Raw genomic sequence first — 24,075 nt, forward strand, 5'->3', positions numbered from 1 at the left:
AAAGCTGTTCCAAGCTCGTGTGTGTTGCCGCAGCTCTGGTAGATGGCACGACCATCTGGATACGTTCGTACCGTGGAGCCCTTCCAGCATACCTCCTGCAGCGCTACGATGTCGAATTTGCGGCTCTTCAATTCGTTGGAGAGCACGTGGGTACTGCCCACAAAATTTAGAGATCGGCAGTTCCATGTTCCAAGTTTCCAATCGCTAGTCCCTTTTCGTCGCGTGGGTCTTTGCCGATTTCCATCCGAAATTTGTTGTTCGTTATTCGTTGCTTATGTTTTTTAGTAGTCACAGGCTCGCAAGGCCCGCAGCTAACCCCACTATCTCGCAGGAGGACCGTCGTGATGTTGCTGTTTTGGGTCCCGAACACCACCAGGACGTTGTTGCACTCCGCACGCCGCCCCTAACATGGAGAACAGACGCGTACGAAGCCCCCTAACTCATTCTGCATGCGACCAAAGCATCCACCGGGGTTGGGTACCCGATCTCCGCTAAGGTTGCTCGCACCCCAGCTAGTACCACGGGGAGGTAGAGAATCGGAGTTGCAGACAAGAGGTGATATGACCACTACCCGAAGGTTGGGTGTATGGGGTCTCGAGTTGCACATTGTCTACTTCACTAGCCAAGGCGGCGAGATATATCATATAATAATCGGATATCTCCAATGGCGGCGGCTCTTTCTCCCTCTTCGGCTAGGGAGTTTGTCCAGGCTCTCTTGTCTCGTCTATAAGCTTGTTTAACTGCCTTTTCAAGCTCCGCATATCGTAAGCGGGCGGCTGCTTTGGCTGACCCGGTACATGCCTGCTCAATTCTGACTTTCGCCTTTCTCCGATCATCGATCATCCTCCAGGTTTCATCCGACATCCATTCACTTCGTCTTCCACAAACTTTGCCGAGAGTACCATGGCTCGTCGTGATAAAGGCATTCTTGATTCCACACCACTGTTCTTCGACTGTTCCGTCTGTCGGCAACTCCGAGGCTCGGGATTCTAGCTGTTCAACGTATGCCCTTTTCACCTCTGGATTCTCCAACCGGCGGACGTCGTATCGACACCCGACTTTCTCCTCGCGCCGTTGGACACGCGCAACTCTCAATCGTATCTCGCCAAGGACGAGGTGATGGTCAGATGCAATGTCTGCGCTTCGTTTGTTGCGGACATCAAGAAGGCTCCTTCTCCATTTTCGGTCAATTTGATTTTCTGTTCGGCCATCTCAGGATACCCAAGTGACCTTATGTGCTTGTCGATGGGGGAAGAGCGATCCTCCGATCACCATGTTGTTGTTGTTGTTGTTGTTGCCACAAAATTCTACAAACAGCTCTCCGTTTTCGCTCATCTGTCCCAGGCCATGGCGCCCCATGATGCGCTCAAAGTCCTAATTATCGGAGCCAATCTTTGCGTTGAAGTCGCCTAAGTGGATTTGAATGTCACCCTTCGGAATTCTCTCAACCACGCTGTTGAATTGACTGTAAAACTGCTCTTTCTCCTGCAAATCGGCAACGTCAGTTGGCGCATAACACTGGACCATTTTAAGGTTTCTAACCGGTGTTCTGAATCTGGCTACGATTATTCTTTCGTTGATCGGTTCCCATCTTATAAGGGCCGCAAGTGCCTGCGGGCTCAATAGGAAACCAACTCCTCGTTCCCGAGTAGCGTGTGAGAACACGGGGCGAGTGAATTTTAGGAATTATGTTCGTCAAGTTATGTCGTGAGACGGAATACTATGTAAATAAAATGACCACTATGGGGTCTCGTGTTGCACATTATCCACCATTTACCAGCCATTATGCGCTATTTAATTATGCGCAGAGATTATTCCGACGGCTCTCAACAACGAAAACACGACTCCGTGTGCTAAAGAGAGCCGCGCGCGCCGTCCGGTGAGCCGCCGTGTCCTCTCGGTAGATGCTCGGTTCCGAACCGCTCGCGCTCTCGAATAGGCGCGCGCGAATTCGCTCAGCTCAAAAATTTCTTATCTGCGTTTTGCTCGCAAATTTCTTGAGAGAATTTCGAGCAATCAAATGTGCCCGTCAACCAGTGATTGAAATCCTCACCAATTTTCTCATCAGAGGCATTCAAAATACACACTTTGAGGCCTCGCATAGCTATACAGGAGACGATACATATACATTCAGTCAAACCTCCCCCCATGAGGAGGATCTGCTCTGAGAGACACTATTCGTTTGCTGCCCCGAACGAACTCTCTCAACGTTCGGTTGCTACATGGTGCATGAAGAAGACGAGGCACACATACTCATTTACGTTCTTGAATTTGAATAACTCCAGCCGATAGCTGTCGTTGAGGAAAACATCTTCAATCTCGCCGCAAAGGTTGAGGCAACAACAAAAACAACCGAACTTATTGCGTTGCATGGTCCGCAACGTATAGCGCAAAGAGGGGGAGGAGAAAGAAACGAAAAAACTAGCTGCCTGCGTGCAGTTGCTGTGCAATAATAGCAAAAGCAGAAAAACCTCACGCATTCGATCCAGGCACAAACGAAGAGACTCGGGTTCGCTCTGCCTTTTGAATTTGCTTCCCTCAAACTTGTAACAGGAGATGAGAGAGAGCCATTCGTTTGGTTTTTTGGATTCGCTGCCTCGAATGTATACACACAAAACTTTAGAGGCCGGAATTTAGCAAAATTTTGCTCAAATTTGACCAGCTAGAAATTTAGCAATCAAATTAGCAATTTTTTTAAACTCAAATTTTAGCAAACGAGAGAAAAAGTTAGCCGCCGAAATTTTTGCTCACCTTTTAGCAAAAATCGGTGGAAAATACCGCGGGGAATTTTGTTTATTATTATTTCATTTGAAATTCATGGGGAATATATCCAATAACCGAATAAAATACACGGATTTTTTATAGATACTTCTATTTATTATTAGGTGATCTTCCTGAATTTCACGTCATCACTACTAACTTATTTTCACTTGCACTTTGACTTGGTTGTGGAATTCCATTCGATCTTTCCGGGTTGTTCCGAAGTGGTGGCCGTCGGGCTGATTTCAGTTTCTGGTGGGTTTCCGAACATGTCGTGCTAAATTCAATGCCATCACTTGACATCTTCTCCGGCGATCATTCTTGCATTGTTATGTTTGCCGGCAGCGAAAACCTGGTTGAAAAAATACAAAAAAATAACACAACATTAACCGGAAATTCTACGTGTAGAGATCGATCCTCACCTGTGTCGATTTGTTCACCATTTGGAAGTCGTTTTGGCCACAAAAGCCAACGTTGGCCGCGAACTCCGCAACCGCACTACACTTCCGATAGTTGAATTTGTTTGGAAACGGTTGGCGGCTGTAAAACGGCGTTTATCAAAGAGCAGGCGGCTACCAAACTTCAGTTTTACTCAAAAACAAGCTTATTCAGCATTTTGCTAAGTCGATAGAAAAAATTTTTTTTTGCTTACTGGAAGTAAAGTAACCGACTATTTTTGCTTAGTGAAGGCCCAGAAATTTTGTGTGTAAGGAAACTTGAAGTTATGGGTTTATGGGAGGTCTGTAGTTTCTAAAGCATGGAGTTAATCAATTCAGCGATGTTCCAAAAAGGTTCTTTGACCATCCTATAACATAACACGAAACTTTTCGGTAAAAACAATGAAACTGACACGTGAAAATAGTTTCAAAATTGTATTAAACCTGAGAAAATCGCTCATTTTGTACGATAGAAACAACTGTCAAATAAAACGCTTCGAAATGCCTTCGAAGCCTCTAATTTCAACTCGCTCTTTAGGGCTTAAAAATATTTCGTCAAAAACTGTATGGAATAAGCCTTTTCTATCTTCAGCATTACTGAACGTAAATTTTAATTTAACTTATAGAATTCGTGAAAATAGGAAAATGTTTGTTCTACTAAAAAAAATTCTGTGAAATTTTTGTAAACTACGGTAATATTTCTGATAGATTCAAGTATAAAAGTGCAAATAGTCAAATGTGTTTAGAAGAAATGGTAAAATAGGTTTTTCTCCGACGGCTCATGTTTTTGAGATCCAATGATAGACTTTTGAAAATAATCAAAAATAATTTCACTGCAAATATGTTTGACTACAAGCTTTCGTCATGCCTATGTATTTCTACCAATTTTTTACTCATAAAAACTATACGAATGTTTTTCGAAACGATATTTCAGAATTTTTGACCTTTTCAATAAGTTGTTACTGTTCAGCACATTTTTATATTTGATATGTTCAGAGCTGGGCATTCTTACCGTTGCATCGTGTGTTTTATGACGAGCCCTTAGAAGTTAATAGTTATCAGTATAATGACTTGAATTCGGATATCTGATATACCAGTTTCATCCAGGCATGAAACATCCAAACAAATCTGAATGCTGCCTTGCATTTAAGGGTCACATTTCGTTGCTCAAACTAGGGATGCCCACATGGGCTGCGTACGGTAACATTTGATTTGTTATGTGATTGAATCAAATTTCCTGCAGCGAAGATTTGCAGGGCATCATTTGAACGTTTTTAGTGTTCTCTATATTGCGGTTTTCAGTGTGGAAATTGCTCTCGCTGATGCTGATGAGGGATTTCTGATTTTCAAATGGCGCTTAGTGCAAAAAAAAAAAATATTCACGTCATCACGGGATGAGCGACGATCGCGTCATCGTTCTTTTCTATATTAGCCTCAGGACTTGATGTGCTGCGAATATTATACGGCAGAAAGTTAATTTTCTCGGGAAAATAATTTTAGTCTGTCGTTGTTGCTTGACCCGTGCGTTTCGTTCCTTCTTGAAGTGAAATATTTTTTCTTTGGTTTTTCTCCCACTTCTCATTTTTCCTTTTTCGGTTACCCTGCTTTTCTCCCTTGAATTTTGGAAGGTAATGGAGTTCTTATTTGTGATTTGATAAGTGGTTCACAGATAAGAACTTTCAAATTTTAAAAAAAGTAGTAAAAACAATTTAAAATATGGGATAAGGAGAAAATATCTGAGTTGGTTTAGATGTCACGAAACAGTCAGTTAGAGCTTAAAATAGAAGCTCAATTTAAAATTAACTGTTAATTGGTACTGAAATGATAATCGAATGTGGCATCGACAATCACAAATACGACAATGACACATTTGATGGTCAAATGAAATCATAAAAAAATTGTCTATAAATAACGCAAGTACTCAAGTGTGTAAATTATGATTTTTTTTTATTCTCAGAATAATATTTTAAACCGAAATAAAACAGATACTTTCCCACAAGAATAAGTGCTGTGTGATCTTGAAACCCCGATAATGTCTCTTTCTGAAAGAATGTGATCAGTGGAGTGAGAAAATCTCAAAGAGTTGCTTCCATGAGCTGGTTGAAGAAAATCGTGTTATGCAATCAAATTCAAAACGTAACCGCACTAAAAGCAGAAAAGTGAAACCAGAAGAAAGGTTATAGAGTGCGCAAAAAAAATCACTAATGATCTAGTCATTTCGGTTAGTGGTGCGCGAAACAAAATCGAAGTAAAAAAATCAAAGTGGAAATATAGATGATGAACTGACCGGTGTTTTCGCAGCAGCACAAGAAGCAAAGATTGAGGTGAAAACTGAAAGTTTGCGCTGGGAAAAGTAACGCAGCTCTAAGCTAAGCGTGGTGGTGTGAGAAGTGGCAAGTTCCTTGACTTGGGGCAGGTGGCCACCCACAAATTGTGGGAGAGAAAACGAATATCAAAAACAAGTGAAATCTATCCAAAGTATAGTAAACTCCACTGCCAGATTTAGGAGAGAAAAGAAGAGAAAAATACGGAAATGGCAACAACGGTCAACAGCCGGAGAGATTCCGGCAGTGGGGCCACGATGGGACCCCGCAAAACGATGATTATCATGGTGACAGTGGTTGGCTGCATCGCCATCCTGTGGCCGAAAGTGTTTTATCCGATGCTGGTTGGTCCCACCCAGACTAAGAATGTCGTCAAAGATCATCGCGGAGCAGGTGAGGGTATGGTTGATTTGCTGCATTTTTCCTGAAAGAATTTAAATTTATAACTTGTTTTAAGGTTAGAAGATTTCATAAATTTTGAGTTGCTTCAATTTGAATAGTTTTCATACAAAAAAGTTTCTTTTGAATCAATCCGTGCAACAAAAAAGAGTACCTAAGGAAATTAAACATCAAAACCAAAGTTGTGCTGCAAATATTTGAACGATAGGGCATTCCAAATATTTATTTCAAATTTCATAATACTAACTAAAATCAGGATCAAATTCCCAAAATCAAAACTAATCATTTAATATTTGTTAGATGATGCAAATTGAAATAAAATAAGAATCATAACTAGCGTATGAAAGTTGGATGAATATAGCATCAAAATTCATTAATTTATTATCAGAAAGGTTTGGGCTCAATTTTTTTTTTTCATGAAAGTGCCCTTGAAGCAACCATTAGAAAGATAGATAGAAACGCTAAAGGCAGTGAATAATTTCATCGGAAACACTTTCAGGTTGTTGCGGTGTTGTGCTGGATCAAGAAACATTTGCCAATGTCTCCATCAATGCCCAAAATCAGCAGAACTTGTTCCGAAAGAGAAACATCGGACCGGCTGTCGAAGATTTAAGTAGGTGCAGTTTGGTCTAAGCTACTGACATTTTTACTAACGCACTAACGCTAACCCATGAGTCCGACGAGCGATACTGCTGAAGACTGTATAGCACATTAGATTTCGATTATCGTTTAATTTCTAGAAGAGCCACATGCACAGTAGAGCATAGCCAGCGGCTTCGGCGTAGTGGTTAGAGTTCAAGTCATCTACGCTAAAGTTCATGAGATCGAATCCCGGTCATGGCATACATAGTACACTTTCTGTGGTCTGGTGGTTTTAGCATTTGTGAGATGCTAGCCATCATTACTTCGAAAGATGTGCGCTTAGAAAGAGACGAACCAGCCCAAGGCTGAAAGTCTCTATAATAAGAAAAAAAAAAAAAAAAAAAAAAAACAGTAGAGCATATAAAATCAATGGTAATTTTTTTCCAAATTTTGAAACCCGCCTGAAGTTTTATTGAAAAGAGTCTTCTAGATAAAAATTAAGGTGTAATTTTTTAAAGATGAGATTAAGACTTAGAGAGAGACTTAGAGATTAGACTGATTTTAATTTGTAAGGAAAAGGGCAAAATGTTGTTCGGAGAAAGTCGTTTTCTTGAATAGTTCCTTTCCATGCGAGGGAAACGAAATTTCAATGAAAAAAGCTTATTGAAAAATTCTCTGGCTAAATCTTTGTTGATGATCGCATAGCAATCGGAATAGACAGAAAAAAGCAATAATATTCCACGAATCGTCAAATCGTACGAAGTTTATAAATATTGTTACGAGATACTTTAGAATTATAAAGTGTTCTGATAAAATGATCAACAATGAACAGTTTCCAATAATTAAGAATAATTGGCTGTCATGATTTTAAAAAGATTAATTACAAATATGGTTGAGTTTTATTTTTTACTTTATTGACAAAATTTGGTTCTAAGATTGCTATAACTCACCCAATTCACAATTCAAAAAAATCCTGAGAAAAAACTTGAAAATTGTTACTTTTCCATTCAGTTAAACTCGAGTAATTTTAAATAAATTTAGGTTACAGATTATATCTTTTTACAAAACGTACTTTATATAATCGCGCATCTTTTGAGTTGGTTGTTGATTGAAAGCAACTTAATCTAAGGTTAATCTAAGAGTCACTTTTTGTGGATAGAAAATACTATTACAACTTGAGAGTCAGCCTCAAAAAAAATTAAGTTTAAAACTCACGATATTAAGAAGAATAAAAAAAAGATTAAGTTTTCATACTTTTGAAGACTCTGGGAATTTTATTAGAAAAAAAGTTAAAAAATCGCTTTTTTAACTAAAATCTAACCAGTGCAACCTATACACATAATTTTTCGGATTTGCAGTCATATAATGGCTTGTTTCTTACACCCTAAGCTATCATTTACTTATTTAGAGGTTGAGCCCCTTTAAATTCCAGACATTATTAAATTGTGAACCATTTTGATAGTTGTTCTGAATCACAACAAACATCCAGCTTGTAAATGCGTAAAAATATTTAAAAATGTTTTAATTTGATCTCGCTTCAACCGTATTTAAGTTCATAATTGTAAAACCATGACATCTAAATTTCCAGCAACCCTGCCCTACTCTTATTTCTGAAATTGGAAAAAAAATTAATTATTTTATCAGAACACTTCATGATTCCTAAAATAACATTTCTTAAATTTTAACAGTATTTTAGGGGTGGTACGAATTACTTCGTCAGTGTTAGATCCGTTGTGCTTTTTTCATCAGATTAAAACTGTTTTTTTCTTAAATTATATTCTATGAAAAATTGTGCGATTAAAATCAACCGATAAAGTAACATTTGGTCAAGTCTCCACGAGGCTGTTTCGGATGCTCTGAGAAGAATTTTGTTTGTTTTTTTTTTTAACTGAAGACTGTCTATTTACTGTAATTTTTAATTAACAACCAGAATACATTTAAATTTTTCTAACAATCATTGCTGCTATCTCTTCTTATCTACTAGTGTTAGTACCAGTTTTGAAAAATTTCAACAGAACACAATGAAATCGAAACCAAGTTTCCTTCATTTGAAATAAATACAATTGACTACTACTTTTTTTCCTTCTCAGTTCACCTTCAATGATTTGACAATGGTTTATTATCATGTATGTTTTTTTATATTTCCTTCATCGTTTTCATTTCCATTGAACGTCTACTGACAGAGTTCACTTGAAGCTGTGATTTCGTTCAAGAAGTCAGTGAAAATTTGGAAAAAAAGTGACGTAACGAGCGCCTAAACACGTTGTGATGGAATATGGCGAGGATCCCCGTATCTCATTCGAATACGTCAAAAATCGAGAATCCGCCAGAGTGGAACAAACGAACCAGGCCATTATTTTAACAAAAAATTCTATAGTTCAACCAACTTATATTAAAATGTATTTAAAATTCCACATAGGTGTTGTGAAACAGAAGCAGTACTTAAAGGTATCTCTTTAAGGAAAAAGGCCATTTGGTTTTGTAGCGCCCGGAGAATATCCTGAAATGAATTACTTCAACACGTTGGTCCAGATAAAGAATTTAGTTGAAACGATCGTGCAGGTAAAGTCTGCTTCATTTAATATTGGAACACAAACAATTGCGTGTAGTTCAGTCATTTATTAACGAATTCATAATTTGTTTTTCATACAAATGTAGCATTTTCTTTACTCTTTCATAAAAAAAAATTAAAAAAATTATTCATTGCTGTTTCGAAGAAATTCTCGTACTTTTCCCGTAATACGGCACATTAGGCGGCGCACACCCTTTTCGTCCACCGTTTTGGCGATTTGATTCCACCAGTTCCATGTTCCTAACAAGTTTTCCCTTTGCCTTAAGCCTCCGCTTCGTGATTGCCCAGTATTTCTCTATCGGCCGGCTTCGTGGGCACGAATAAACGGCAGAATCCGTTTCTCTTTTTTGTAGACTTCTGATGTCATTGTCTTGTCAGTGAGAAAGACTTTGGTTTTCTGTCCACAACTGCATATCCCCTGCCAAATCATGTACTTGCGGGCGAATTTATCCGCAAACACGAACTTAAATTTTGCAGGTACATCCCCCCGAGCCGTCGCCAAATAAAATTTTTGACCTGGGATTTGCCCAAAGTCCGCCTTCACGTAGGTCTCATCGTCCATCAGAATACATCCGTCGAACTTGGTCAGCACTTGGTCGTACAGCTTTCGAGCACGGATTCTGGGCACATTGTTCTGCTTCAGCGTCCGATTTGGCTGTTTGCTGGCTCGGAATGACCTTATTCCTTCCCGGAGACGAATTCGTCGCACCGTACTGTGAGCGGCCTGGAAGTTATTGGCCAAATCGCGGTCTGAAAGATTGGGATTCCTCTTGACGGCCTTGATGACTTTCCCACGCAGTTTCCGGTCGACAGTTCCACTCCGACGCTTCGAATGCGGCTTCCGAGCCGTCGTCAATGTTTCCTTGTACTGCTTGATAACACGCCATACGGTATTTCTGGGCATTTTAAGCTGTTTAGCTAGCTTCGATGCCGACAACAATGGATTTTCAAGAAAACTGTGCACAATTTGATCTCTCCGTTCGGCTTCCATGGCGGTTGTTTACAAAATGCTATTGTTTGGTGTTATGACATAAATACATGGTGAAAGGTAATGAATTTCCCTACACGTGGGTGAAAAAAGTTTCCAAATCCGTCCACTAGGAGCGCCACAATGAGTAAAAGAATTTGTTCCAATATTAAATGAAGCAGACTTTATTCCGCCAGATTTTAAATTTAGTGGACATTTTTCATTCCGGTTATCAAAAAAACATCTTGCAGTGGAATTAAGCGATTCTTGAATCGAGTAAAGTTGATTTATATAAATTAAATCAAATTGATTAAAAGTTCAGATTTTCTAAAATATTTAAATGTTTTTGTAATGTACTTTTAACTTTACTCTGGTAAAATGGACTTGAACTGATTTTAATCAAAAAATAATTAAATAAGAATGATTACACCATCAACATGTTTCTAGTTTAAAGAAACAGTAAACAATAATTTTACGGAAACAACACTATCGTTTAAAATTAAAAAAAAAATAATCCGTTGGCCTTATCACTCTTTTGAACGAAATTTGTTTTTTGGAAATGGTTTTTATTCGGTTTCTTGATCCTAAGGGAATTTCCTTCCCGACATCGATAAAAACAGAACAAAACGGCGCCGGTAATCGTGGCTGCTGATTTTTTTTTTGCATGTCAACAATATCAGTTAGATGGCATTTGATGGAATAATTTTTTTTTCACTTTCACTTAGATAACCATGAAAATGATAAAATCTGGTGTTCATTTTCAGTGAGGGCAGTTAACGAATGAGTGTGGAAAGAATTGAAAAACAAAATTTTGAACGTGATGGGGTGTGGATTTCATGAACGCATCCCTTGTTTGTTTATCAAGAACCCCGGAAAACATCTGGGTGACTGAGGTGTTTTTTCAATGTGTGGAGCTATCAGCTTAATGAAAATGAAATTTTTCAAGACTGGTTAGTACAGCGAGAAATCAGTTTAGCTCCGATTTCAACTTGCGACCCCTCTAGTGGAAGGGTTTGACTTGTAGGTGACGAAAATAGTGTCGCGAGTTCGCTAGTACAAGCTACTAGTGTTAGTATCAATAGAAATAAGGTATGCTCGATTTCAACTTGATTATTAGAAGGGTTACAATAAGGTTTTTTTTTTACGAGGATTGATTTTGCTCAGTTTTGCTGACACGGCTTCTTTTTACACGGTTCTTTGCCATGGATACGATTCTTCTACACGGCTCTCTCGAATCAACACGTTTTTTGAGTGAAAATATTCCAAGTCCTATACGCTAACGACGGAAATCATACCGCGTAAAAAAAAACCTTAGTGTACTTCAGCTTGTACAACGTAGTACAAGTAGATTATTTCTACCGGTATTGACACTAGTTGCACAGCTAGTAGCTTGGTCTAGCGAACTCACGTCACAAATTTTCGTCACCTACAAGTCAAACCCTTTTACTTAACCGGTCGAGAGTTGAATTCGAAGCTAAACTTATTTCTCGCGGTACTTACACTAGTAGCTTGTACTAGCGAACTCGCGAGACTTTTTTTCGTCAGCTACAAGTCAACTAGAGGGGTCACAGGTTGAAATCGGAGCTAAACTAATTTCTCATGGTACTAACACTAGTAGCTTGTAGTAGCGAACTCGCGACACTATTTTTTATCACCTACAAGTCAAACCCTTTCACTTGACCGGTCGAAAGTTGAAATCGGAGCTAAACTGATTTCTCGCGGTACTAACACTAGTAGCTTGTGCTAGCGAACTCGCGACACTCTTTTTCGTCACCTACTAGTCAAACTCTTCCACTAGAGGGGTCGCAAGTTGAAATCGAAGCTAAACTAATTTCTCGTGTTACTTACACTAGTAGCTTGTACTAGCGAACTCGCGACACTATTTTTCATCACCTACAAGTCAAACCCTTTCACTTGACCGTTCGAAAGTTGAAATCGGAGCGTCAAACCCTTTCGCTAGAGGGGTCGTAAGTTGAAATCGGAGTTAAACTAATTTCTCGCGGTATTAACACTAGTAGCTTGTCTCAGGTCTCAGGTCTCATATCTCAGGTCTCAAGTCTCAGATCTCATGTCTCAAGTCACAGGTCTCAGGTCTCAGGTCTCAGGTCTAAGGTCTCAAGAAAAGAAAATCGGAAGTTACTAAACTCAATATAAAAAAAAGATGGCCAGTACGTTTTTTGGAGGATAAGCGAACTGATATTCAACGAGTTCATTAACTATCAAAATATTTCAAACTGTTTAAGTTTGAGAGCCACATCTCTCGACGCTCACTAGTGGTCAAGGAGTTAGCTTCCTAAACTTTCATGATAGATGGCGTGGGATCGATTCTCGGCTGTTTGATGAACTTTTTGTCAAGTTTTCGATCGCATCCGTAATTAATTTAGCGATTGCTGGCTACTGCTGCTGAGCAAATGACTACCTTTTTTGGAGCCGATATAAGCATGATATTTACTATGGAATAGAACAATTTTAAACAATCTTGTTTTTTGTTTTGTTTTGAAGATATGACCTACAGGAAAAAATCCAATTTTTTGATACTAAATTCACCAAAATCGTAAAACCTAGAATAGGAGTTAGGGTGGTAAGAACGTTTCAATGGAACATATAAATCCACGGACATCTTCGTAACTCGCCGAGTTGAGTCGATTGGTATATATAAAGTGGGGTCTTTGACCCCTAATTAATGGCATCCCCAACTGACCGTTCGCTATGTCTTTCTGTAAGAAAGCCAAAAACCGTGTTAATTCCCGAATACTGTGTAAAACAAGCCGTGTATTAAAACCGTGTAAAAATAAACCGTGTAAAAAAAACCTTGGTGTACTCTAAAAAAATGTTCAAATGTAGAAAAACCTTTGATCAACTAATTTTGAAAATATCTAAATTGATTGAAAATAGATTCAAATCCAATTTTTAAAGTTATTTCCATATTTTGTACTGTTATTCGAAAGATGAATGTTTTGGAAACTTGATGTTCAAGGTAAAGTTTCATTGAATGATTTTTATGGTTTATCTCACTTATAAGGGGATTGTCCAATGAATCTTTATAACTTCTCATAGAACTCATTTTACTTCAATACTTCTATCAAGACACTTGGAAGACAAAATTATAACAAAGATGTTTTTTCATTTACCACAATGCATTGTAAATCAAATCGTACCTGCAAAACCGGAAAAAAAATCTCGGTGAACGAAAAGCTAGAATCAAGGCGTCTGACCTAATGAGAACCTGTACCGGATTAAATCGTCATCGATACTTAAGTCTGTAAATTTTTATAAGAAAAGCAGCAGTATTTTAGTAACAAATTGTTTCAAATGCCATCAAATGGAACACAGTAACAGTTTTCTATACAGAATTATGATTATTTTCCCAACCTTTTGTTTAATATTCTTGTGAATGCCTTGAAAAACCTATTATACGAAATCTCCTTTGTATATCCTCACTTTAAACAGTTTGAACTTTATTAAAATACTTTAATGCTTGTGCTTATTAATAGAACCCATTAGCTATTTACAAGTATCTTGTATTTATTCGAAGATAACTTTTTTCCACAAACAAAATTAAAGGTCCTTTATTACTCCAACTAACTCAATGTTTGGTCACAATAATTATCACTAACAAACTTTATTTAATGACTCTAAAAAGTTTAACGGAAGCTCATAAAAAACCTTATCTAACACTCCCTTCTTCAATATACAAACAGGTATCCGACAGGAACGTCCGCCTCATCTGCGACCAGAAACCATGCACCCGGCTATGCGCGAACGTGGTCGAGCAATTCCCCACGTTGGTTCCGTCCATAGCGAGCGACCCCAGGCAGCGCCGAGGATCGTTGAAGGAAGGGTAAGTTTATCTAGTATGCATACAACAAAAAATGCTTAAATTTGAATACTTGAAAAAAAAAATGGATGGTTAAATAATGAATAAGTTCAAAAGTGTGGAGTATGTAAAGTACATAAAAAACAAAGACAGGTTAAAAATTGATGGAAATGGCGTGAAACAAACAAGTACATACCTACAATGTATAACAAAATAGGTTCATCCCTCAAACATGAATAAAGCTTAACACCGACAGATTAAGCTATGCAATGAAATTAATTTTCGAAATTGAATTCATTTACACCGAGTATATTTCTACTGCTGCGACATGGCGTCATAACAAACAATTAATTTGACACAGATAACTTCTGGTTGTCCGAATATCTATGAAGAGCGAAAGGGTTCTTCGGTGTGAGATATGCAAGTAATTTTTGGTTGGGGAAAAAATTGCTTCGCGAAATAACGAACATCTGATTCGATGCCAAGTCACTTATAGAAACGAAGGTGTAAAGTCATTTTCTTTTCACTAAACCTAGGGAATACTTTTTTACAACGACTCCCAAAATTTCAGACAAAAGTTTTGTAGATAAATATACACTTTTTTTTTAATTTCTACTAGTGAACAGGACGATTTCTTCAACACATTTTCGTTTGACCTTTTGTTGTGCCGGTGTACGTAAAAATAACGAGAAAGGAAAAATTAAAATGAGGCAACCATCTGCTATACCGTGAGTTTTCGCGAGCACGTTTGATGGGTCTGATGTGATATTAAAATTTGTTATGTGGCTGAGTCAAATAAGTGGGCAAAATTATACAGACGACCTCGACGCCATCATTCCACGACAATACGGATGGGATTCTTCTCGTTCTATTTTAATATGCAAACGTTCGGAGTGAGAAAATTTTCACCTCTTGTGGACACTAAATACTTGCATAATCTATCGGAAGGTCCTATCACTTTGAACTTTGAAGTCTACCAGGAAAAATATACTAAGATGTTCGAAATTTTCCAAACAAAACTCAAATTCCTCGAAAGCTTATAATAAAACTAATAAAATACGTATTTATGATTATCTATTAATCAACAAAATTGTCATTTTAAGCACTTTGAAGCACGTAAGATTATTGATAGGAATGTCCTTTTGATGATTTCAATATTACTAACAAGTATTGTTTTAAGAGATTCATTTTGCTGAGTTATGTTTTTTTCTTCAACTGGTGGTTCTCTTTAGATTTCAACGTGGAAGCACCGACTAAGTTAAAGTTACAGGAATGTGGTGGCCTGTAAGATGATCTCACAGGACGGTAAAAATGAGAAAAAAGTGACACACTCACCACACGTATTGATAGAATTGTGTGACGCATTACCGATGGGTGTAGCTAAATTTAAACAGATACTGGCTGGCGTTTTGAAGACTTTTGAATGAACTTGGCCTTTTCGATGGCCGATAGGTATCGTATATGAACGAAGATTCATCTTTTACACTCGACACGGAATGGTGGTGACTACAACTATTTCCCCGACACGGGAACATTCGCTTAGAATTGGATAATATTTCTTCGGTCCTAAAATATATGTATACCAACAACAATGTAAACATGGTAAACTTGAACAGAAATATGGATGCGTTCGATGTCTCGATGAGCGCCAAGGTCACAGTCAAGTCAAGTGCAAGTTCTGGCGATATAGGGGAAAAGTTCATATAACGCCCCATGTGGCTAATACGCGCCACTCTTGTTTTGAAGAATCTGAAGCATTTTAAGCCTGCAAAATATTACCAATTTGTTTTAAATGCTGTGATTGGTCATGGCAAGTATGAATTTTTCTTTAAAATTCCCCATGTGTTGTGATAATTTCACAATTTAGGTTTTTCTTCATTTCGATCTAAATTTTATAACACTTTCAATAAGGTGTCACCAAGCAGAGAAAAACGAATAAGACTATATTTCCTGACACATCGATAGAGGAGAAACTAAACTATGATTTTATGCTAAAAAATCATTCTGAACTCGCTAAGGTATGCTTTTAATGGGTATGTTCTATCACGGCCTATGCGCTCGTTATAACGCGCCAATCGTAGTAGGCTGAAAATAGCATTCATTTTTCAAAAAGGCCAATTTTCATTAAAAAAGAAAAAAGACTAAAATCATATTTTGAGCGTAAATTAAGCTCAAAAAATCTACTTTTAGTTTTTTTTTAATTTTGATTAGTCCATTTTGATTTTCTTTTCAGTCAAAGTGCCTGTAAGTATTGGTGTGTTTTCGGTCTTCGGCTGCTTTCGGGTGTGCTCGGCTGCTAGGCGCGTATTGAATACACAGCGGCGCGTATTTGCAACACAGTTTTTTTCTGTGGCTTTGAATATGGTTTTTAAAAATCAAGTTTTTGAAGCCACTAAAGCAAATGCCTTTTTTGCCATTTTTGGAGAACGGTTGCGAAGAGTAGAAAAAGTTTTCGAATTACACTAAAATTCATGAATTGGATTGTTATAAACCAGTAGAGAGCTGTTTTTTCTTGAATATCTTACAGAAAACTTTGATATCATATTTGACGCTCTTGTTCTTTATTTACAGTATGCAAAAAAAGTTTATCCACCTCCAATGAAAAATTAGACCTCTACCAAAAAAGCCACCAGTGTTCAGTTTATTATTATTTAAGTGAAAACAAAGCCAATTCATTCAAGTTTAAATTGAAAAAAAAAAAACATTCTGTTGCATTTGAGACCTGATTAAAAAAAAAAAGATAAAAAATAACGCAAAAAAAATCGTGTGACCTGTGGTCTCAATAACAGCTCGACATCGTCGTGGCATCGATTCAACAGATTAGCAGTTGTTCCCGGGGTCATTTTGTCCCATTCAGTTGAAATTACCTGCTGTTGAAATTGCTGGATGCTGGTTAGTTTTGTTCCTGAACCTTTATTTTTAAAATTGACCAGAGATGTTCAATAGGATTAAGATCGGGAGACTGTGCAGGCCACTCCATGACCTTGATACGCTTTTCCTTGAACCACTACGAAACCAGTTTTGAAGTGTGCTTCGGATCTCCGTCTAGTTGAAACGTATATCTGCGCCCCAATTTTAGCTTAGCTATCCAAATAAACCTCCTTGGTCATGATTCTATCGATAAATTCAAGTTCTCCAACGCCGGATGTAGCCATCGATCCCCACACCATGACTCTACCAAACTACCAAACCATGACTAAATCGAAATCATGCTCAGTTAGTTGAAAAATCAATGTTCGTAAAGCAACTCACCAACACCTTGCTTGACTGTACGCCGCAAGCAAACACTCCTTTTTCGAACTTTCACCAGTTCGCCGCAATTTTCGTGTGATACCATCAGACCCAAATAGCATTACTTTCGATTCATCTGACCAAATCACCAAATTCTTCCAGTCATCACTGGTTCATGAAAGTTGGTCCAGGGCCTACTTCACTCCCTTTTGATATTAGGCTCCTCTATGTCTTTGGTCGACGATGTACCTTCCCCCACCGTTTAGATCTCCTGCATGTGCGCCGTTCAGGTGTTCATCGAAGTGTTGCTTCCACCTTTTGATCACCTCACGATTGTCCGTTAGGATGCCTCCGTCCGACTTGCGGCACGAGGCGTTTGCGGGATGCGTTGAGCTTCTGATAGAATTTTCGTGTTTCCTGGGAACGATGCAGCTGTTTCAGCTGGTGTCCGGTCTGTCGGTGTCGGTGATTTTCCACGTTTCGACGAGTGCTTCTTTGCACTACTGCCATCCGCGCGGCGTTCTCCTCGTCCATCACTTCTGGTCGAACCAGTCGTTCCGTCGTGTTCGTTCCACATGACCGATGACGTTCTCCGCAACACTGTTGATGGCTGTCTTGATAGTATCCCAACAGTCCTGCGCGTAGTCTACCGAAACCTCAGGTTGCGGACAAAAACTGAGGCAGGGTCAGTTTTGTATGTCATTCACTACGGATAGTTTTGGACGCGTCTTCACCATTCATGTTGATGTTGAAGAAGCGGCCATTGATTCTCAACCGGCACATTCGTAGGTCGAACGGCCACCACCCGATCGCACGCATCTTTCCCATCACGATAAAAGCTGTTCCAAGCTCGTGTGTGTTGCCGCAGCTCTGGTAGATGGTATTACCATCTCGAAACGCACGTACCCTTGAGCTTTTCCAGCATACCTCCTGTAGCGCTACGATGTCGTATTTGGTGCTCTTCAATTCCTCTTCTTTTTTCCATTAGTGGGAGATAGGATGGAGGGCGGAGCTTTCATATTATTTTCTTGCAAAACTCGAAAACTAATCGAGCAAATGGAATCAAAATTAACATGGAAGGGTATCCTGATATGAGGAATGTTTTTATGATGGTTTGGTACCCTTCCCTCATTCCAGTAGAGAAATAGGAAAGGAGGGAGAGAGCTCCCGTATATATTCTTGCGTAACTCGAACACTTATCGAGTAAACGGAACCAAATTTGGCATGGAGAGATATTTGGGTACGTAAAATGGTTCAATGATTATTTGGCACCCTTCCGTTCCATTTGAAACCTATGGGTTGGTACGCCTATTGTAAGTATTAAACCTACCACCCCACCGGCGTTACAGGGACTCCCTTTATTAGGCCTCAGGGCGGCTCGCTTACCAAAGGAAATCGCAGGGAGTTCGAACTTTGACCTCAGGAAAACCCCAAAAATGCACTTCTTGAACTTTTATTGAAATTGCCACAACAATTCTACGACCTATGCGCGAACTAGTAATGACCCAGATGGTTACAGTACCTTTTAGGGCCAAGCCCTGGTTCGGGTTTGAAGATGGCGGAGCTTCGCCTAGGGCGACGCTGCTGCTGCTGACCAACTGCTTTGCTGGTCCAATTCCTACAGGAACCCGGGATGTTCTTTCCGGGATTCTCGGCTACGTGGCGGAAGGAGCTGCTTGGAGAACTTGATTGGTCGCTCCGAGTGTTGTTGTTCGGAACCGACCACAATCTCCAATCAATGATCACCCGGATGATAACGGCTATCCGGGCAATCGTGACCAAACCAAAGCCGATTCAGGGACCAGGGATCAGGGACAAAGGTTGGCTTCTGTCCCGCCAAATGGTTTCTTTTGGTCAAAACTTAGGGGTCCTGTTGATGAATCAGGCGTTAGTGTTCCGGAAAGGAACAAAATGGCGGTTCGGCGTCTCCCGGCTTACCTGGTGTCTGGCTTTTATCACTTAGATATGGGTTTTGTGTGCTGGATGTTTCGTGCACTTTGTACTTCACAGCTTCGTAGTACTAATTGAACCGCGAGTATAGGTCGTTGATCTCCCATTGTGGCGGACACGATCGTTCGCCTTCGTGAGCTCGTCGGGCGTCGCTACCGATCGGGATGGTTACCAAGCAGCGCGGGTTACCATAGATGGCCCTCTGGTTGTCAGGTGTTGAAGCTTCGTGGCTGCATACTGGTGGCTTGTGGCGCTGTCGTCGGCTTTGAAGGCTACATTATTCGGGGAAAACCATCACCCATCATTTTCCCTCACTGCGATATTTAAAAACTACGATTACCCGCGACAAATCACTACAACCTCGATGGAAGTGTTATCTAACGCTTACACTATCCAGCACCTATGAGAACCCCCCTCGTTAAGCTTCAGGGTCGGTTATCCGCGTTCAACATAGCTAGCACAAGAAAACGCTGAGCTTTGCAAAAACGAAATTTCCCCGTTTATTGATAATTATGTCGACAAGATGGTTTCTTCCACTAATGTTTAAGGCTTCACAAAATATGGGCTCTTCCTACCTTGAAGATGACTGCCAATAATGAACTCCGAGGGTGCTCCTGCACCTCACTCCCTTCCGTGCCGTTCGTTGAACTACGCTGCGGGCGCAAGGTGAGTAACTCGGTCGCCTTTTGGCGCGGCTCTTCTTTGACTGACCCTTCGGATTTCCGGACCCACAGGTGATGAACGTTACCTGGATGTGATGTAATGCCGGACACCTCGGCGTTGACGACTGCCTGGGTGTGGCGGGTACTGCTCAGCTGTCGTGACGGGGCCTCTTATGATTTGCTTCGCTTATCTGTTGGCTATCCCTAGATTCGCTGCAGTCCTCCAGTGGATTTCAATCCAAACAAACAAAAAGGGGTCCTGTTGGCGCAATGGGACAAAATGAAAGCGCATTAGGAACCATTCCAGAGGGCCTGTTCATTCTCCATAAGGGTTCCGAGGCGGAAATCACTCCTCACCTGGTGGTAATGTGCTTTTTTTTCACTACAAGCACTATCGGTTGAACCGTATGGTATGGAAGTTGTTTGTGGAGTCATTGTCATAGCTGTGGGTCATCGCCCCGGATCTGGACTTTCGGCTCCGTCCTGGGATTCCGCCCCATTCCGCCGCTTTCGAAGCCCGCCTATGGCTGCCCATCTGTGCGTTTCAATCAGCGCTCTCTGTTGGTCAGCATCTTACTCGACCATTAGTTGCGTACGGCGTCGGTGGTGTAAGGTACGGTCCGCTTCCACTCCACACAGCGCTTCCTGTGCACATTTACATTTATTCCGTTGATTCTCACTGATCTTGGGCTTCTCATACAACGCATTGGTTACACATTTCAGTGGGGGAAAGAGAGAGGGGGTCTCCAAAGAAAATCAAGCAAATGGAACCAAGTTTTGAATGGGAGAGAATTTGAATGCGAGAAATGTTTCTATGGCTATTTGTGACCCCTCCCTCCTTACATTGGGAGGACAGGAAAAGGAGAGGAGCACTTTCAAACATTATTTTTTTGCATCGCACCATCACTTATCAAGTAAATGGAACCAAATTTGACATGAAATATATTTGGGTTCGTAATATTTTTCTAAGACGATTAGCACCCTTTCTCCTTCTAATGAGAAAATATTTATAAAGAGCCAAGGGGTGCTTCCATACATTTTTTTTTGCAAAACTCGAGAACTAATTAAGAACATGGAACAATATTTGGCAGGTTAGGATATTTGGGTACCAAAAATATTTCTATGTTTATTTGGTACCCTCCTTTCATTCCAGTGAGGAAATAGGAAAGAAGGAGGGGCTCTCTGATACAAACAACTCTAAAACTCATCTAGCAAATTGAACCATTTGGCATGTGAAAGTATTTTAATACGAAAAATGTTTCGATTTTTGACCCCTCCCGTTTTCCAGTGGGAGGATAAGAAGCGAAGACGGGTTTCAATATATTTTGATTTGCGTGATTTGAACACTTATCAAATGAAAGCAATTTAGGAATAGAAGGGTATTTGGATAAGAAAAGTGTTTTTATGATTATTTGGCACACCCTCCCCCTACTACTTTTAGTCGGAACATACAAAGGGGAGAGATCGGCTGCTATAAAAAATTTTATAACTCGAGAACTAATCAAGAAAATGGACAAATTCACAAATTTAGCATGGGAATGTAATTGGGGTTGGAGTGTTTTTATGATTATTCAAGACCCTTCTTTTTTTTTTTAGTGGAAAGAAGGAAAAGGATGAAGAGGGCCCCCATACAATTTTTGTAATATCTCGAGAAGTTATAAGGCGAAAGAAATCATATTTGGTATTATTTGAGGCCCACCAGCCTTACAGTGGGAAGATTCCATAAAAAGATTTGTTGAGTAGATCAAGAACTAATCAGACAAATTTTGTTGTATACTTCAAAACTAATCAAGAAAGCGAAAGCAAATTTACCATGGAGACTCCTCTCTTCCTCCAGGAGATGGACAAAAAGGGGGCACCTTAGAGTGCCCCCTTTGACCCGACATTTGAAAATGTTATGCGCTGGAGGCTCAAATTTATCCAAGGCCTAGTACAAGGTCTCATGCCAAATTTGAGTCAGATCGGATCAAGGGAAAGGGTCGCTCAACGAGCCAAAAGTTTGTATGGGATTTTGGGACATTTTGTTCGGGAGGAACACGAAAATTCAGTATTTCATTAATAACTTTGGTCCCCTTCCGCCGATTTCTTTTGAAAACGGATTTTCTTAAAGCCTAAAACTATGACAAATATTTCATCCGAAGACTGCATATCGATTCAAGTTTAGACACAAAAGTTATTAGGTATGTTTAAAAAAATAGTTATCTTTTTTAAGGGAGATATTCATCACTATAAATTAGAGACACTGCTTCGAACATTTTGACGCAGCATTAACAGTGATGAATCTCACTCTGAAAATAGTTAACCAATTTTAATTTTAATTCTAAGTTTAATAACTTTTTTATCATAAGTCGAATCGAAATGCAGTTTTCGGATGAAATGTTTGTCATATTTTAGGCTTTAAGAAATCCCGTTTTTAAAAGAAATCGGCCGAAGGGGACCAAAGTTATTTATGAAAAACTGGATTTTTATGTTTCTCCCGAACAAAATGTCTCAAAATCCCATACAAATTTTAGGCTCGTTGAGCGACCCTTTCCCGTGACCCGATCTGGCTTAAATTTGGCATGAAACCTTGTACTAGGCCTAGGATCAATTTAAGCCTGCAGCGCATAACATTTCACAAGCTTGAAATTTCTCATACAAATTTGGGACAGTCTAGGGCACCTATACGAGGTTTATGTAACAACACGAAAATTTATCAAGCAAAAGGAACTATACTTTACGTGAGAGCATAAATGTATACGAAAATTTTCTTCAATGATTTAGGACCTCACCTTTCTTTGAGTGGGGGACGTGATGGAGTTTTTGTGCATGGCTGGAGAAATTTAAAACAACGATTGAAAAATAAATTTTAGATCATGTTTTGGAAATGTAAGATTAAAATAATGTCAAATAAATAAAAATATAATAATTCTTTAAAATTTAACTAGGTTTCGAAAGGTGTAGCAAAGCACACCGGGTCATCAAGTGTTTTATACAAATAAACAAATAAACTGTTTTATTTTTCAAGGCTTCTACGCTAACAATCTTTATTGTAGTATTAATGTTATACCTGAAATGAATTTAAAAAGTTTGCATTTTAAAAATTTCTAATAAAATTTTGGCGAAACAGAACTTTTTAAAATCAAGGCGTTGCTCAATAAGTTAAAAGTCCGAATTAAATTAAAATAGACATTCAACATATGAAACTGCAACCTCTATATTAAATCTAGCATTAGATTTGGATCTCGACAGGAATTAAACATGATGCAATAGTTTCAATCATTTTGTATTTGAGTCGTGTTTCAAATTTCACGTATGGACAAATAAGGATAGACGAACCACCGAATAGATTTATTCCGAAATTCCATCATTCGTTAAAATATGACTTCCCGGCCTTCGGAAGATATCCATCCCCCTTTTAAAGTGAATGTCAGAATTTTTAATAACCTTAAAATGATTATTACGTCTAATCGAACCGGCCAAGTCGTAATGCTTTCATCACGCATCAATGAGCCCATATGTGCCTACCCCTACATTTGGTAGAGTTCATTTGAAGCCATGCGTTTTATCCGAATGATCAATGATTCGAGTAAAGTTTGGATGGCAACAAGTGTGAAAGGGAATGAGATTTTGTCTTGTTACATTAGAATGAACTGTGGTACATGATTCATTATTAAAAAAAGTTACTTATGTCTTTTAACCCAAATCCGCTCTTGAGTGTCAATATGACAGTTACAATCCTCTTTTTCAAAATTTGGCTTGTATGACTTAAACAATTTTGAATTATCATTGTGGAAAGATACGGTTTTTACACCACCTTTTTTGTTGTAATGATCTTCAAAAAAAATCTATACTTATGCCCAACGTATAGCTTCTAACTTCAGCTTTTTTGAACACTATGAGCATTCCGTAGCGGATTTACAGTCTTTATTATCCGATGCATGTTTTTCGGATTTTTTTCTTAGACTTTGAATAACGGAAAACTGAATTGTTGCAGGTGAATATTGTCTGAGAAGCATATTTGAGTTACACTACGAGGTTTTAAAAACTATAAATTTTGTAAAAATCGGTTGAGAAACAAGAGAGATATATTGGTTTTTATCAGGAGTGTCAAATTGACACTCCGGGGATTGAAACAGGTAAAAATTTCAAGGATGGATGAGGGTTAATCAGATAGAAATTGTTTAGTAACTTGTTTTCTCATATTAAAATTGATTTATAATCGGATACATAAATGGTATAGTTTAATAATTGAATAGAAATATTTTGGTATTTCAAATATTCTAGCAAAGTAAGGTTACTATCATTTCGTTTGGATAACATTTTAAAAATTATATTTCGGTTTGTCATCATAAGGCTTAATTGACCTTGGTCATCCGATTAAGCGATTTTTTT

General features: G+C 38.9%; 1 protein-coding gene across 12 annotated transcripts in view; it reads left to right on the forward strand.

Moving 5' to 3' along the window:
• Window positions 1-24,075, forward strand: part of LOC129758078 (protein P200-like) — a 64,086-nt gene that overhangs the window by 6,134 nt on the left and 33,877 nt on the right. For 3 of the 12 annotated variants that reach the window (XM_055755510.1, XM_055755512.1, XM_055755511.1), the window contains exons 2-4: window positions 5,155-5,920; window positions 6,420-6,533; window positions 13,743-13,882. In XM_055755510.1, the coding sequence (XP_055611485.1) occupies window positions 5,731-5,920; window positions 6,420-6,533; window positions 13,743-13,882 (444 nt within the window). In that variant the 5' untranslated portion in view covers window positions 5,155-5,730. Of the gene's footprint in view, window positions 1-4,419; window positions 4,826-5,154; window positions 5,921-6,419; window positions 6,534-13,742; window positions 13,883-24,075 lie in introns of those variants that run through there. The other 9 variants (XM_055755519.1, XM_055755520.1, XM_055755521.1 and 6 more) reach the window with 8 other exon arrangements.

Source organism: Uranotaenia lowii, chromosome 3, assembly GCF_029784155.1.
Source record: "Uranotaenia lowii strain MFRU-FL chromosome 3, ASM2978415v1, whole genome shotgun sequence".
Classification (NCBI taxonomy): Eukaryota; Metazoa; Arthropoda; class Insecta; order Diptera; family Culicidae; genus Uranotaenia; species Uranotaenia lowii.